General features: G+C 46.7%; 1 protein-coding gene across 1 annotated transcript in view; it reads left to right on the top strand.

Moving 5' to 3' along the window:
• Positions 1 to 13,868, top strand: part of Adam12 (a disintegrin and metallopeptidase domain 12 (meltrin alpha)) — a 341,899-nt gene that overhangs the window by 303,393 nt on the left and 24,638 nt on the right. The window contains exons 15-20 of the mRNA NM_007400.2: positions 1,790 to 1,898; positions 2,003 to 2,201; positions 5,216 to 5,293; positions 8,781 to 8,889; positions 11,743 to 11,878; positions 12,503 to 12,611. Of these exons, the coding sequence (NP_031426.2) occupies positions 1,790 to 1,898; positions 2,003 to 2,201; positions 5,216 to 5,293; positions 8,781 to 8,889; positions 11,743 to 11,878; positions 12,503 to 12,611 (740 nt within the window). The remainder of the gene's footprint in view (positions 1 to 1,789; positions 1,899 to 2,002; positions 2,202 to 5,215; positions 5,294 to 8,780; positions 8,890 to 11,742; positions 11,879 to 12,502; positions 12,612 to 13,868) is intronic.

The following is a 13,868-nucleotide window of genomic DNA, read 5'->3' as shown; positions in this document are numbered from 1 at the left end:
TCTGAACTCATGTCCTGGAAAGCACTTTAGCAACCACGTCTCCAGCCCCTCTCTAAAACTCATCTTTTTGGTTGTTTTAAATTTTTTCCTTTCTTTCTTTCCTGGGATAAGAAGAGTCAACAAAAAGGCTTGAAACTGTCCAGTGCCTCTCTGCAATATGGCACAGTTGGAGGGAAATCTCTCTGGGTGTGCACAGACTCTCTGGGGGAGTTACCCAGATGGTCACTATCTAAGAAAGAAGTGAGGAGCAGCTGGCATCATAGGCAGTCAAGCAATTCATCAGGAAAGGGTCAGTGGACACAGAACCAAGTGAAGGAGATTGAGTCTGTGGCAGAAAAGGAAGATGCCGCGGAGACCAAGTGCTTGTCTTTTTCTGCAGCAGAGCATTGGTTCTGACTTAGACCGGCATACCTGAACAAGGAGCCTCAGGAGGCCTGTCTAAAATGTTTAAGAGACATAAAGAAAGGTATTGTGGGGTGCCGCACACCTTTTATCCCAGCACTTGTGAGGCAGAGGCAGGTGGATCTCTGTGAGTTCTAAAGCAGTCTGGTCTACAGAGTGAGTTCCAGGACATCCAGATCTACGTAGTGAGACCATGACTCAAGACAGAAGAAACAGAAGGTCTGGCACGGAGAGGCTAGTACAGAGGTCAAGACCAGGCACAGGCCTACTCACATGGAAAGAGGGTAGCAATGGTGTGTGCTTTTGCTGTTAAATGAGGTGACCATTTCTGCTAGGAGCTGATAAGGGTCCAGCACAGGTCAAGGAACAATGGGTGTGACTGAGGAGGAGGAAGAAAGGAGCCCTGGCCATGGACCAAGTGCGATTGAACTCTAGATTGTATTGTCACCTTGGAAGGCAAACAGAGAGACTCCCTGCAGTTGGGAGCCGAGGACACAGGGCACGTCTGGACTTTGGGAAGTCACCTCCTAGTCACGGTTTGATCTGCCCTATTCTCCTGACTCCCTCGCTGTTCCCAGAAGATACTGTCATGACTGAAATACAAGAGCCCTCTGAAGCGTTGGCTCTGCAGCTACCAATCATGTGCTCCCCTTTCCTACCTAAAAGATGTGTATTTTTAAAATGCCCACTTCTTGGGTCCTCTGTCGGCTGTGACTCCACCACCACCATCACCACCAGGGCATCTCCTTCTATGCACAGTGACTATTGGGTGTTATAAAGCTATGGCCTGTGAGAACAATCTCGGCAGAAATGACCATTCACGAAAGCCAGTGCTTATTCTTGGAGCTCTGTAGGACTAAAAACAAAGGGTTTCTGCCTCCTTTACTCTCCCCTTGATCTCACCCCCCTACACACACATACACACACACACACACACACACACACACACACACACACACACACACACACACTAGTCATTACTACTCCTTGGAGCCTGCCTAGCTTGCCTTTTCTCACCGGAACTGTGTGGGATGTTGCTACAGAGAGTAGCTTCCCCTGGTCTGCAGCCAACCAGCCAACTCCTTCCTGCTCTTGACCTGAGTGGATTGCACAGCCAGGCCTAGTCTCTTGAGAGTCCGCACATACCTTGGGTCACGCTTCTCAGCCTCCAATACAGAACACCGAGTGGGCTTGCTCTGAGCAGAGCCAGGAGAGAATGCCAGCTGTAGATCCTTCCAGGTTTGCACCAGCCCACTCCTGAGCTAGCTGGGTACTGTGTGCCGCTAAACATGGAATATCCCTTCCCTCTCTCCCCACCCCCAGCCTGGTGCTGCTTAGAAAAAGTCAGATCAGTGATGAGGGAGGTGCCATTGTGCTTCTGTTCCAGGTGCTAAACCGGCTCCTGGCATCTGCTTTGAGCGAGTCAACTCTGCAGGAGATCCTTATGGTAACTGTGGCAAAGACTCCAAGAGCGCCTTCGCCAAATGTGAGCTGAGGTACGAGGCCACACCCCCTGCCGCAATGGCACTGCCCCTGCTCACATGGTGGTCACTGCTCCACACTGCCCTTCTTCTGAGCTTGTCTATTCTTACCCCTCCAGAGATGCCAAGTGTGGGAAAATCCAGTGTCAAGGTGGTGCAAGCCGACCTGTCATTGGTACCAATGCTGTTTCCATAGAAACAAATATCCCACAGCAGGAAGGAGGTCGGATTCTGTGCCGGGGGACCCATGTGTACTTGGGTGATGACATGCCAGACCCAGGGCTTGTGCTTGCAGGAACAAAGTGTGCAGAAGGAAAAGTAAGTCCCCCAGTTCTCACTTGCATCTTCATGTAAGTCTGGAGCAAAGCCCACTGGAAGAGCCTGCTTAGGAACGAGGGGATGAACTCAGCTGATCTTCCTAAAACTGCTCGGGAGTTTGGTCTCTGGGATCCAACTCTAGAAGCAAAAGTACCTAGAAGAAAAGAGTCAGTGAAGCTGGGGTCCCAGTCTGACCATTGAGATGCAGATGTGGGGACAGTGATGTTTGTTTTGTTTTTTTGTTTTTTTTTACCCTTGTATTCAGGAGGGCTGCCTGCCAGGAAGTGACTTCCTAAAGAAACACAACTGTGGAGCTTCTTGCTTTGGGGACAGATATGCCAGAGCTCTTGGGAACTTTTCTCACCTGGTCAAAATGAGGAAGTCAGATGCCTCTTTAGAGACTCTCTAAAGAAAAGAGGAACAGAGGAGGGGATGGAATCGGCGGAGAGACAGGGGAATCCTTTGGGAGGGCAGGGAAGAGGAAGGCAGAAATGGTTTGAGAGTTCAAAGCAAGTTCAAAAATTTTAAAGAAACTCGGGTTTTTATGTTCTGCCACATTTATATATATGTGGTTTATATATATGGTTTATATATATGCATGTGTGCAGGTGTGTCGGGGCAGGTGCACATAAATATGTGTGCACTTCTGTATTATGTGTATATGCATAAGCATATGCATGTGTGGTGTATGTGAAAGTCTATATGTGTGCATGGTGTGTGTGTGTGTTTGTGTGTGTGTGTGTGTGTGTGTGTGTGTGTGTGTGTGTGTGTGCGTGTGCATGGCTGCACCCATGAGCCCCATGGACAATCTTAACTACATTCCTTTAAGCATTTCTTCCTTTCCCCCACCCCCACCCCGACTCCCCACCCCTGCTTTGAGACAGGGTCCAGCTCTCCTGCCTGTACTGCACAGACTCCACAAACTGAGCTCCCACTCCGGTCTCTGTTTTGCTTTTGTTTGTCTTTCCATCACATTTTCCACCAGATTAAATGATAGCAAATTAATTCAATGTTTCAAGGGAAAAAAATGATAAGCCATCTGGCATTTTTAGGGCTCATTTTTCCCAGGATCGTGAAGTCCCTCTCAAAGGTCATGATGAGGAAAGGACAGAGCCCAAGGTCTTCCTCACAAAACCCTGGGGGCCGAGATGCCCTCCCCACACGGCTCCCATGTGTCCTCAGCCACAGACATTCTTTCTTCGTTTTTTAAAATTTTGGTTTTTTTTTTTTTCTGTGTATGAGTGTTTTGCTTACATGTATGTCTGTGCACCACATACATGCCTGGTGCCCACAGAAGCCAGAAAAAGACATTAGATCCCCAGGACTGGAGTTTTAGACACTTATAAACCACCATATGGGGGCTGAGGATCAAACCTGCGTCCTCGGGAAGAACAGCCAGTGCTCTTAACTGCTGAGCCACCATCTCTTCAACCCTAGACGTGTTCTTTGAAGAAGATTCCACATTCTTCTGATCCGCCCAAGGACATTAGCGTCTGTTCAGGCCTTGACGTTATAGAACATATAACACCCATTTTGTAATCTACGGTCTGAGAAGCCAGGGCTGCCGTATTTAAGCACTGGAATCCCAAGATTGCTGCTGCATGTACAGGTGTCTTTGACCTTGCCAATAGGATCAAGACTACACAGGGCCCTCCCAGCAGAATCCTTCTGTGTTCGGTGCCCTCCCTGAAGCTTCATTTTCCTTGCATGTGTGTGGGTGTGTGTTCTTGTGTGTGAGGATACGTTTGTGTGCACATGCATGAGGAGACAGAGGATAGCCTTGGATACCGTTCCTCCTGAGCTGTCTCCTTTTTTTTTTTTTTTTTTTTTTTTTTTGAGACAGTCTCTTACCTGCCTGGAACTTGCCAAGTAGGCCAGACTGGCTGAACAGTTTGCACTTCCTGTTTGTACTTCCCCGGCTGTAGGATCAGAAGCACACACCACTCTACTCCACTGTTTATGTAGGCTCTGGGGCTCTAACTCAGGCCCTCCTGATTATAGGGCAAGCACTTAACTGACAGAATCATCTCCCAGCCCCTGAGGTTTCCTTATCAATGAAGATGCACCAGTCTCCCCCTCCCCTGACCCCTGCTATTGTTTTCTCTGAAGAGCACTCACTATCCCTTCTGCAAACTGAGATGGCCACCTGCCCACGGGAAGGCTGCACTTACTGAAGCTGCTCTGTATCCTAAGCCGTGAACTCTCCTTCCTTTCTCTTTACCCACCTGTATGTAGAGTTGTGGGAGAGAAAGATGCTGAGCGCTGCTTAAGTGGCAGCCACTTCCAACTGGCCGAGGCCGTTCAGCAAATCTGAATGGAGCCTCTGCAGTGCCTGGATAAGCAGGACCCTGGGGAGCTTTCCTGTCAATGTTCCGTGTCACCAGTGACCCAAAGCCATGAAAAGAGACTCATGAGAAAATCAGTTATAATTTCTCACTTCTAGAACTCTCTTAAATGGCACTAAACATAAAGAACTCAATACTGTTCACACTGGACAAAGCGTCGAGTCACACCCCAGGAGCTGTGTCTGACCAAGAAGTAGAAGTTAGCCTGCTCCGTCCCTGCTCACAGAAACGAGAGCCTGTTCCAAGTTTTCCTGGCTTTCTCTTTCATGTCTGTGCACGGAGGGTGTTCAAGGATGTGCGCGCACTTGTTGCAGCCTCCAGTCTCCTTTGGTGACAGCTACCTTGTTTCTTAAGACAGGCTCTCTCACTGGAACGCAGGCTCACCTACTAGGTTAGGATGGCTGGCCAGGAAGCTCCAGAGATCTACCAACTCCAAAAGCTCCCTACACCCACACCACCACGCTCGGGGTTTTTTGGTTTAGGTTTGAGGTTTTGTTTGGTTGTTTGGTTTTTTTGTTTGGTTTTAACATGGGCTCTGGATCCCTAGGTTTGCACAGCAAATACTTTACCAACTGAGCCATCTCTCAAGCCTCCTGCTTTCTCTTTCTCACGTGCCTGTGTGAGGGAGGGGAGCGGAGGTGCTGAGCCTGTGCTGTGTGTCTCTCACAGATCTGCCTCAATCGTCGATGTCAGAATATCAGTGTCTTCGGCGTTCACAAGTGTGCCATGCAGTGCCACGGCCGAGGGGTGAGTATGTCAGCTTCCTCTTCCCAGCCTGCCCACAGTCAGATAAGAGGTCTTAAATTTTCAGATGTATCCATTTTATGTGCTTGAATATTTTGCCTACGTGTGTGTGTGTGTGTGTGTGTGCCTGGTGCCCACAGAGGCCAGAGAGAGGGTTGGAATCCCTAGAACTAGAATTAGGGATGATTGTGAGCTACAAGAACCAAACTCAAGAGCATCAAGTGCTCTTAACCACTGAGCCATCTATCCAGCCCCTGCTAGCCAGGGTTTCTTAAAACCACAGAAGTCGGTGAGTGCCTTCTCAATGTTCTCTTCCAGAGGCATTAACTGTCTCTGACCTTTATGTAGCAGGAGAAATGTCACTTTCATTTAACAAAGAAAATCAGATTGAGAGGTAATTATCTTTTGAATTAACATTCTGCAATATAAAGAAAGAATTTTGTCATCTTCAAAGTAATTTCAGAGCTAACCTTGCCTCACAAAGGGCTCACATTAGCATTTCAAGCAGGGTCGTCCCTCTGGCTCCCAACAGCCTAAACTCCTGCTCCACCAAGAAACTTTCAAGAAGGATAAAAATGAGGATATCAGATCTACCGACCACGACCACGTGTTCTTGAACGCCCTTGCCATGGGTTTTGACCACCACATGCTGCCAAGTTCAGGGAAGCTTTAGGCAAGGACTCTAATTATTCGAAACGTAATTTATTTTTCCTGATGCAGTTAATTTTTTTCCAATGGGATGGTATTAATCTTGATTAGCCGCACCAATGGCTCATTTGTCCTCCGGAAGCCTTTTCTACAGAAACCGTGCTCTCAATTGTATTTTTAGAATATCTAGACACGAGATTATGGGGGTCTTTGTAAAATCACCACCACGCTGTAACCATGATAGATCGCCAGACTGCCTCAGACAGGCGTGTTGATGTTGTGTACAGCTGACTCAGTATCAAATGGATTCTCTTCATGTCTTCATTGAATTATAGATTTCTTTCTAATGGCGATGGATGAACTAGCCTGGCCTTTTTGATTTTACTAGTGAGGCCAAGGTCAATGTAGTAGTGAGGATGTATGTGTCCATAGTAACCTTGCTGGCCCAGAGAAAGTAGAACAAGGGCCTCTTTCTCTGGTATCTATAGGTCTCTTGTACACGTTGGCAAACTCTAAAGACTGTATTTTCCAGAACAGCCAGCTATGACTTGGTGTAATAGTTAATCTTGATTGTTAACTTTCTGAAATCTAGAGTCTCCTGGGAAAAGAGCTTCTAGGGATGCCTGTGGAAGATTATCTTGACTAGGTTACTTGAGGTGAAAAGAACTGCCCAGTGTGGGTGGCATCATTCCCTAGGCTGGAATCCCGAACTGTATAAAAAGGAAAAAGTGAGCTGAGCACAGCATTCACAGCTCCCAAACTCTTGATATGAATGTGAGGTGACTGCCTGCTTCAAGCTACTATCACCATGATTCCATATTTTGGTAGGCTTGGAACTGTGAGCCAAAATAAACCCCTTTCTCCTTTACATTTTTTTTCCTTTCAGAGTAATTTATTACAACATCAGAAATGAAGCTAAGACATTTTAGTAACAAGTAGTTTAGCTGCAATCCCTCTATGATGAGACCAGGCTTACCACCAGTACTTCCAAGAAGGGACTCTAGATAGCAGTTTCCTGCCTCAAGCTAAGACCACACCAGGCAGTGGGTGAGCCTCATAGATGGTTTGCCACATATGCAGGATGTACCATAGACACTAGAGAGCTGTCTATCCTACTAGCTCTTGACCAGCCCATGTTATGTGGATACACCATCCCTGCCATATGAACCTTGGTCTCATCACTAAAAGTCCTGGGTTAGTCTATCCCTTAAAAACCAATAGAAAAACATCTGTAACCCAGTGATCACAGGTGTTCTGTAAAGGAGAGTCCTGACTAATAGGAGTGTCCTAGAAAGCTCATCCCTGCTTCTCACAGGCTATGTTGACTCCTGGCCTCCACAGATGAAAGCAACTGGACAAGTGATTGGATTCTTCACAAAAGCCAGTTAGATCGGGGAGCCACCACAAGCAAGACAACAGACTGTCAATGTCTTGTTTGCCTCCCATTATTCAGGCATATATTTGGCCCCAGTGTTTTTATGCAGGGTCCTGGAGTTGGTTCAATAGTTCCACCGACATCCATACAACAAGCCACCCAGAAAGTCATCACCTGTGACTTACAGTGTTTAAGTGGAAGGGAAGTATACATACCAGACAACCGTCTGGGATCATAGTCCTTGATATAGGCAGCTCTCTCCAGTTATCCTACCACTATCCCCTCCCACTCTCACTCCCACCCCCAAACTTTATCAGATGGGTCTTTATCTAAGGCCCCCAAAGCTCAGCCTACTTAACATAAAACAAGACATATACACTCCTGTGGCTGTGGATGTAGCTCCGTTGGTAGAGTGTTCATCTAGCATGTACAAAGTCCCAAGTGTGATCCCAAGTACCTCATAATGTAGGTGTGGTGGGACATACCTATAATCTCTTAGCACTCAGAAGGTAGACGCAGGAGAATCATAAATTCAAAGTCTTTCCTGCCCATATAGCTAGGTTAGGGCCAATCTTGGATACATGAGACCCTGTCTCAAAATATAAAAATAAAAAAGAATATAATATATAATTTATATATACTTATATATAATTTATGTATGTGTGTATTTATAATAATTTGTGTTTATAATAATTGTATATGAATATATATTAAAATATAAATTAAAAAATTAAAAAGTGGCCTTCACACTCAAAATCAATTGGTTCATATCCAGTTGAGTAAGTTATATAAACATCAATAGTGAATCCAAGAAAAGAACTACCATGAGTCACCCTTGTCAAGTAGACTCCTGGGTCCTTCCATAGGAACTCTGGTCTCCCATTAGGGTGCATTATCCAGGAACATCAAGGGCAAAGGCACCCTCTCCTGCCATCTTCTTCATAAGTAAGAATTTTACTGTCTTTGCCTATTGTGACTAGGAGGCAGGTAATGGCCACAGAGGGGTAAAAGAGTGGGCATTTGGGGATAGGAGTAGGCTCACAGAAATGTTAGCAGATCCCTATGAACTTCCATGGACATCAAAAAAATCAGAGGCCCAGCAATAGGCCTACTCCCACATCCCAGCCTGCTGGAGTCCTCCCTGAATCTTCTGTCTGAAAGAGACAGGTCTGTACCATAGTGGTCTGATCCTGGGTCCCTCCTTACCATCAAGAAGGGAACTCCACATTGTTCCAGGGTTGAAAAAGAAATGAGAGCAGGTAAGGGAGCTGGGTCCCAAGAGCAGCTTCCTCAGCTCCTCTGGCTCTACCCAGCTCACTGACAGTGCTCTTTGAAGCTGACTCTTAGGGAAGGGTTGCATTTACTGAGTCTACGTTTGTTGCGGAGGGAATCTAGCAGAGTAGCCTTGTTTTTGTGTGTCCTAACCCTGTCCCCTCTGCATGTTTTTCTCCACTTCTGCCCCCAAAGGTATGTAACAACAGGAAGAATTGCCACTGTGAAGCCCACTGGGCTCCACCCTTCTGTGACAAGTTTGGCTTTGGAGGAAGCACAGACAGTGGTCCCATCAGGCAAGCAGGTAAATGTGGCCCCAGCATCCCAGAAAATAGATGATGGACTGCTGGGAACTGTGGATATTGGACAGGCTTCCTCACTGTGGGACCCTGAGTGTCTCTGTCCCAGCCTGAAGCTTGCAGGTTCTAAATGTTATTGTCCTCACCGGCCTTCCCTTTCCTTTGGTCCTGATCCTGTTCAATGCAGCTGAGGTGCTGAGCTGGCCATTTTCTCTCCCTGGGACACTTTTCTCCATGGTGAACTGCCAAATATGTACTGAATGTCACTGTCATTTCAAAGGACTTTGTAAAGGGTAGCTCTTGTGTACTGCCACTTCAGTGCAAAACTGTGATCAGAGGAATGATAGATAGCATGGGGGCGGGGAAGGGGACAAGCAAGAAAACCAGCAAAAGTATGACAGCTACCTCTTAATAAAGAAGATGGTTTGCACTGGGGAGCTAAGGGTGGTAACATCAGTAAAGTGCTTGCACTTGAATGTGGGTCCACAGAACCCACCTAAGGAGTTAAGCATGGTGGTGCATGCTTGCAATCCAGAACTAGGGGAGGAGGAGAGAAGATCATCTCCGGGGCTTGCTGGCAAACCAGTCTAGCCAAATTGGGGTGCTCTAAGTTCAGAGAGAGACCCTGTCTCCAAAATATGGTGCAAGATAGCTGATGTCAGCCTCTCACTTCCACATACACCCACACGTGTAGACACACACCACACAGGAGAGAGAGCAGCAGTCAGAGCAGTTGTCGAGTTCATGGTAGCTGTTTGCATTGAGCAGTTGGTTGTGGGCAGATAGGATGCTAATTAGTGTGCACTCTGCCATCTGCTCTTTACATAGTTCTACAAATAGATATTTTTAAAAATTGAAATATAATTACATCATTTTCCTCCTTCCTTTCCCTTCCTTCCCTGGGATCCCTGATATGAGAGAGAGAGGGAGATAAATATATAAATATATGCTAAATCTGTTTATATTGCTTGTAAGTGTATGATTTCAGGGCTATCCCCTTGGTACTGGATAGCCAATTAAGGGGCTCATTCCTGGGGAGGATTGACTCTCCCATTGCCAGCATTCCTTAGTTGCTTGTTGTTCTTTGTCTAGGGGTGGAGCCCTGTGGAACTCCACCCTTTCACATTAGCATGTATCATCTAGGCCTCACTGTCCCACGCTCCAATGGTGTTCATCAGCCTGACCATGGCTCAGCCACTCAGTCAGCCAAAATCCATGCACTTGTGATTTGTCCACTTGTGATCCTAGAGAGGAATTAAGGAGATCCCACAGAGCATGAGAGGTACTGTTATAGGGGAAGAGAGGGTACTGTGGGAGGAGAGCAACAGGGAAATGTCAGAGGGCTCCCTGGGACCCTGATATGTTTGTTGATATGTTCAGGAAGCACTAAGGCTGGAGCTCAGGCAACGAGGTGCTTACCTATGTCTTAGTTAGGGTTTTGTTGCTGTGACGAGACACCATGACCATAGCAACTTTTATAAAAGACAACATTTAACTGGGGCTGCCTTCGTCCACTGTATTCATGACAGGAAACACGGTGGCATGCAAGAAGACATGGTGCTAGAAAAGGAGAGGAGAGTTCTACCTCTTGATCTGCAGGCAGCAGAAGGAAACTGTGAGCCTCACAGGGCATAGGTTGAGCATAAGGGACTCAAAGCCTGCCACCACAATAACACACTTCCTCCCACAAGGCCACACCCACTCCAATAAAACCACCCCTCCTAACAGTGCCATTCCCTATGGGGCAAGCATTAGCACATGAGTCAATGGGGGCGGGGCGGGGGGGGGGTTCTATTCAAACCACCACACCTAGAATGCATCAAGCCCTAAATTTAATTCCCAGTGCAGCATGGAGTAGTGATACATGTGTTTCATCCTAGCCGTGGAGAGGTGGAGGAAGGAGGAGCAGGTCAAGCCATCCCTAGGCTACATGCAAATTCCAGGCCACCCTGGGCTCTAGCTCTGTCTTAGAACAGAGAGCTCTACAAAGTAGAGATACTTCAAGCACAAACAACTGGCTATTCCAAGGCCTGGAGTCAAGGTAGGGAAGGACAGAATGGCAGTCACTGAGGGTGGTAGTTCCCAGGTTACAGATTGGGTAGTAGAGTCCTGATGCTGACTGGGTCACTGGCTAGAACAGTTCAGTAGGTGGAACTGTTCTCATGGCAACAAGCAATCATGAGGTGAGGTGTCCTAGTGCCATTTAAGACCTGGAAGGGCTTTGACTGTAGATACAAATCAGCTTAAGACTTACAGGTTGGCCGGGCGGTGGTGGCGCACGCCTTTAATCCCAGCACTTGGGAGGCAGAGGCAGGCAGATTTCTGAGTTCGAGGCCAGCCTGGTCTACAAAGTGAGTTCCAGGACAGCCATTGTTCTTACAGTTGTTATGGGGTAAAAGAACTCTACCTGAAGCCCCAGGCTGCTACTAAGAGCCTGAAAGGAATTGCATTTGACCAGGAGACCAGCTATGATAAATCTTCCAGTCGTGTAGATGGCTTTTTTGGGAGCCTCCAATCCTGATAAGATGGTCTCTGGTATCTTGTATGGTTCAATAGTTCACATTGTTATGGTCCTGCCTAAGGGAATCTGTGTGGTCCAGCCAGGGTCCTACCTACCAGACCATGTCTCTGCATTAGCAAGTGCCAAAGTCATCACAGGCGAAGAATGGTGGCATAGACCAGAGCTCAAACATGACCTTTGAAGAGAGACTAATTTATTAGGATGTCATTCAGGGATTTACGTGCTCTGGTTCTGTTTGTTCCTTTAGAGCTCTCTCTGCCATAAATGTCACGGCTCAATGTCTCCCGTATTTTATTGGAACAGCCTCCTCCCCTGAGCCAAATGTGTTTTGTTTCAGATAACCAGGGCTTGACTGTAGGAATCCTGGTGAGCATCCTGTGTCTGCTTGCTGCTGGATTTGTGGTGTATCTCAAAAGGAAGACGTTGATGCGGCTGCTGTTCACACATAAAAAAACCACCATGGAAAAGCTAAGGTATGGCATTTCTTTAAAAATCAATGGCTAAAAGAATATTCAACAAACTGTTTATCGCTACGTCAGCTGCACCATACTCAGCAAAGGGCAGGACAGATTTTCCATAGAGTAACACTGGGTCATTGGGTTTCTTTGGTTTGTTTTTGTAAATGTCTGCCAGGCCAGCTGTCTCTTTGACTCTCTCTTCTAGCTATGTGCTGTCCATCACATAAATAAGCCATGTGTTGGTGAATTCCACAAATGGGTCTTCTCTAATCTTTGCGTTAGTATTTTTTATAAGACATGTGGACACTGGAATGCGTTTCTCAGATGGAAGAGCTTTGGGCCCAAATGTGCTCGGAGACACAATCGCTGACATGCCAGCTTCGTGCAAAACATCTACCATGTGCCCAAAGCTAAGTTTCTGAGGTTTTCAGTTAGTGAAACTGGCAGAACAGTGGCTAGAGAGCAGGAACCAATGCTCACTTCTCATCTCATTGGCATGTTAGATCATTTGTTCCCTGCAGATTTGTCCCATGGAATTAAAATAAGTGACAGTCTAAGTATCAGCAGGAACAGGATGTGAGACGTTGGCACAAGGAGGAGGGCAAGCCCTTGCTTAGCAGTTGTTGGGTTGCCTTGCAGGTGTGTGCACCCTTCCCGGACACCCAGTGGCCCTCACCTTGGCCAGGCTCACCACACCCCCGGGAAAGGCCTGCTGATGAACCGGGCACCACATTTCAATACCCCCAAGGTAGGTTACACAAAAACTTAGTATGCTGGGAAGGCATGAGGTTGCATGGGAACACAGGGCTCCATCATCTCTGTGAAATGCTTAGTTGGCACCTTTGGTTCAACCATAACCCCACTACCCTGCAATAGTCATGGCCTGGAGGTAGGTCCCAGAGTAAACTTCCAGGATCCCTAAACGATTCTGATAAGGCAACCAGTGTCCTCACACAGTGGGGTATGTGGATATTATAAACCATGATCAATCTCTGCTGTGACCTAGACCTCGTTTTTAGCAGCCCCACTGGTAACACAGCCAGAGCAAACTCTTGTTACTAGGCCCTTCCTTTCATTCCCAGGGCTATCAGCTATGTCTAGGTGAGCTTTCTGGCCAGTGTCTCAGTTCTACTGAGCCTCAGTTTTGCCCAGAACTGTGGACGCCACGCCCACTCTATTCTTTGAAAGAGCTATATCCTTGTCCTTAGCTATCCCATAGTTCCTCAATGTTCTACTTAGGCACAGAAGTCTTAAATATTGAACTCCATTATAGTACATGCCTGTAATCTCAGTACATAAGGAGCATATTTCGTTCAAACCACAAAAACACAGATGCAAAACAAAAAGTTGGGTAAAGGAAAAGAATACTTAGTCGGTGGTGGTGGTGGCGCACGCCTTTGATCCCACCACTCGGGAGGCAGAGGGAGGTGGATCTCCGAGTTCACAGCCAGCCTGCTCTACAGGGTGAATTCCGGGATAGCCAGGGCTACACAGAGAAACCCTGTCTTGGAAAACAAAACAAAACAAACAAATAAAGAGAATACAATTATTTAATAACACAACATTAAATACATTCAGTTAACTGGGAACAATCATACCTCGATAAAGGTACTTATAAAAAAGAGTATAGAATACCAGATCACCTGCAAAGCTCCTGTCCCTCCTCCAAACACGGGGAAGTTTGTCAGAGATGAGCACCTTGCCTCTGGTAGCTCTCACAGAACCCTTTTGCACACTAAGCTCACACCTTGCGATCCAGCCTGTCTGCATACTTGGTACTTCAAGTTTCTATATTCTACATTCATCTATTTGTTAATTAAGCCAGCCTGATGATGGATTGATTGAGGTGGAATCTTCTCTATAGCAAACACTAGCTTCTAGTTCTCAGACCTCCTGCCTCAGCCTTCCAAATGCCACTGTCACCACTGTGGTTTTCAATGTTTGTTTTTTTTTTTTTAATCTATCTAAAAACACATCTCTCTATTCCAGATTTAGGGGTTGCTTC

This window comes from Mus musculus, chromosome 7, assembly GCF_000001635.26.
Source record: "Mus musculus strain C57BL/6J chromosome 7, GRCm38.p6 C57BL/6J".
NCBI classification, from domain to species: Eukaryota; Metazoa; Chordata; class Mammalia; order Rodentia; family Muridae; genus Mus; species Mus musculus.
Note: the sequence above shows the minus strand (reverse complement) of the source record. Positions and strands in the feature narration are given on the sequence as shown.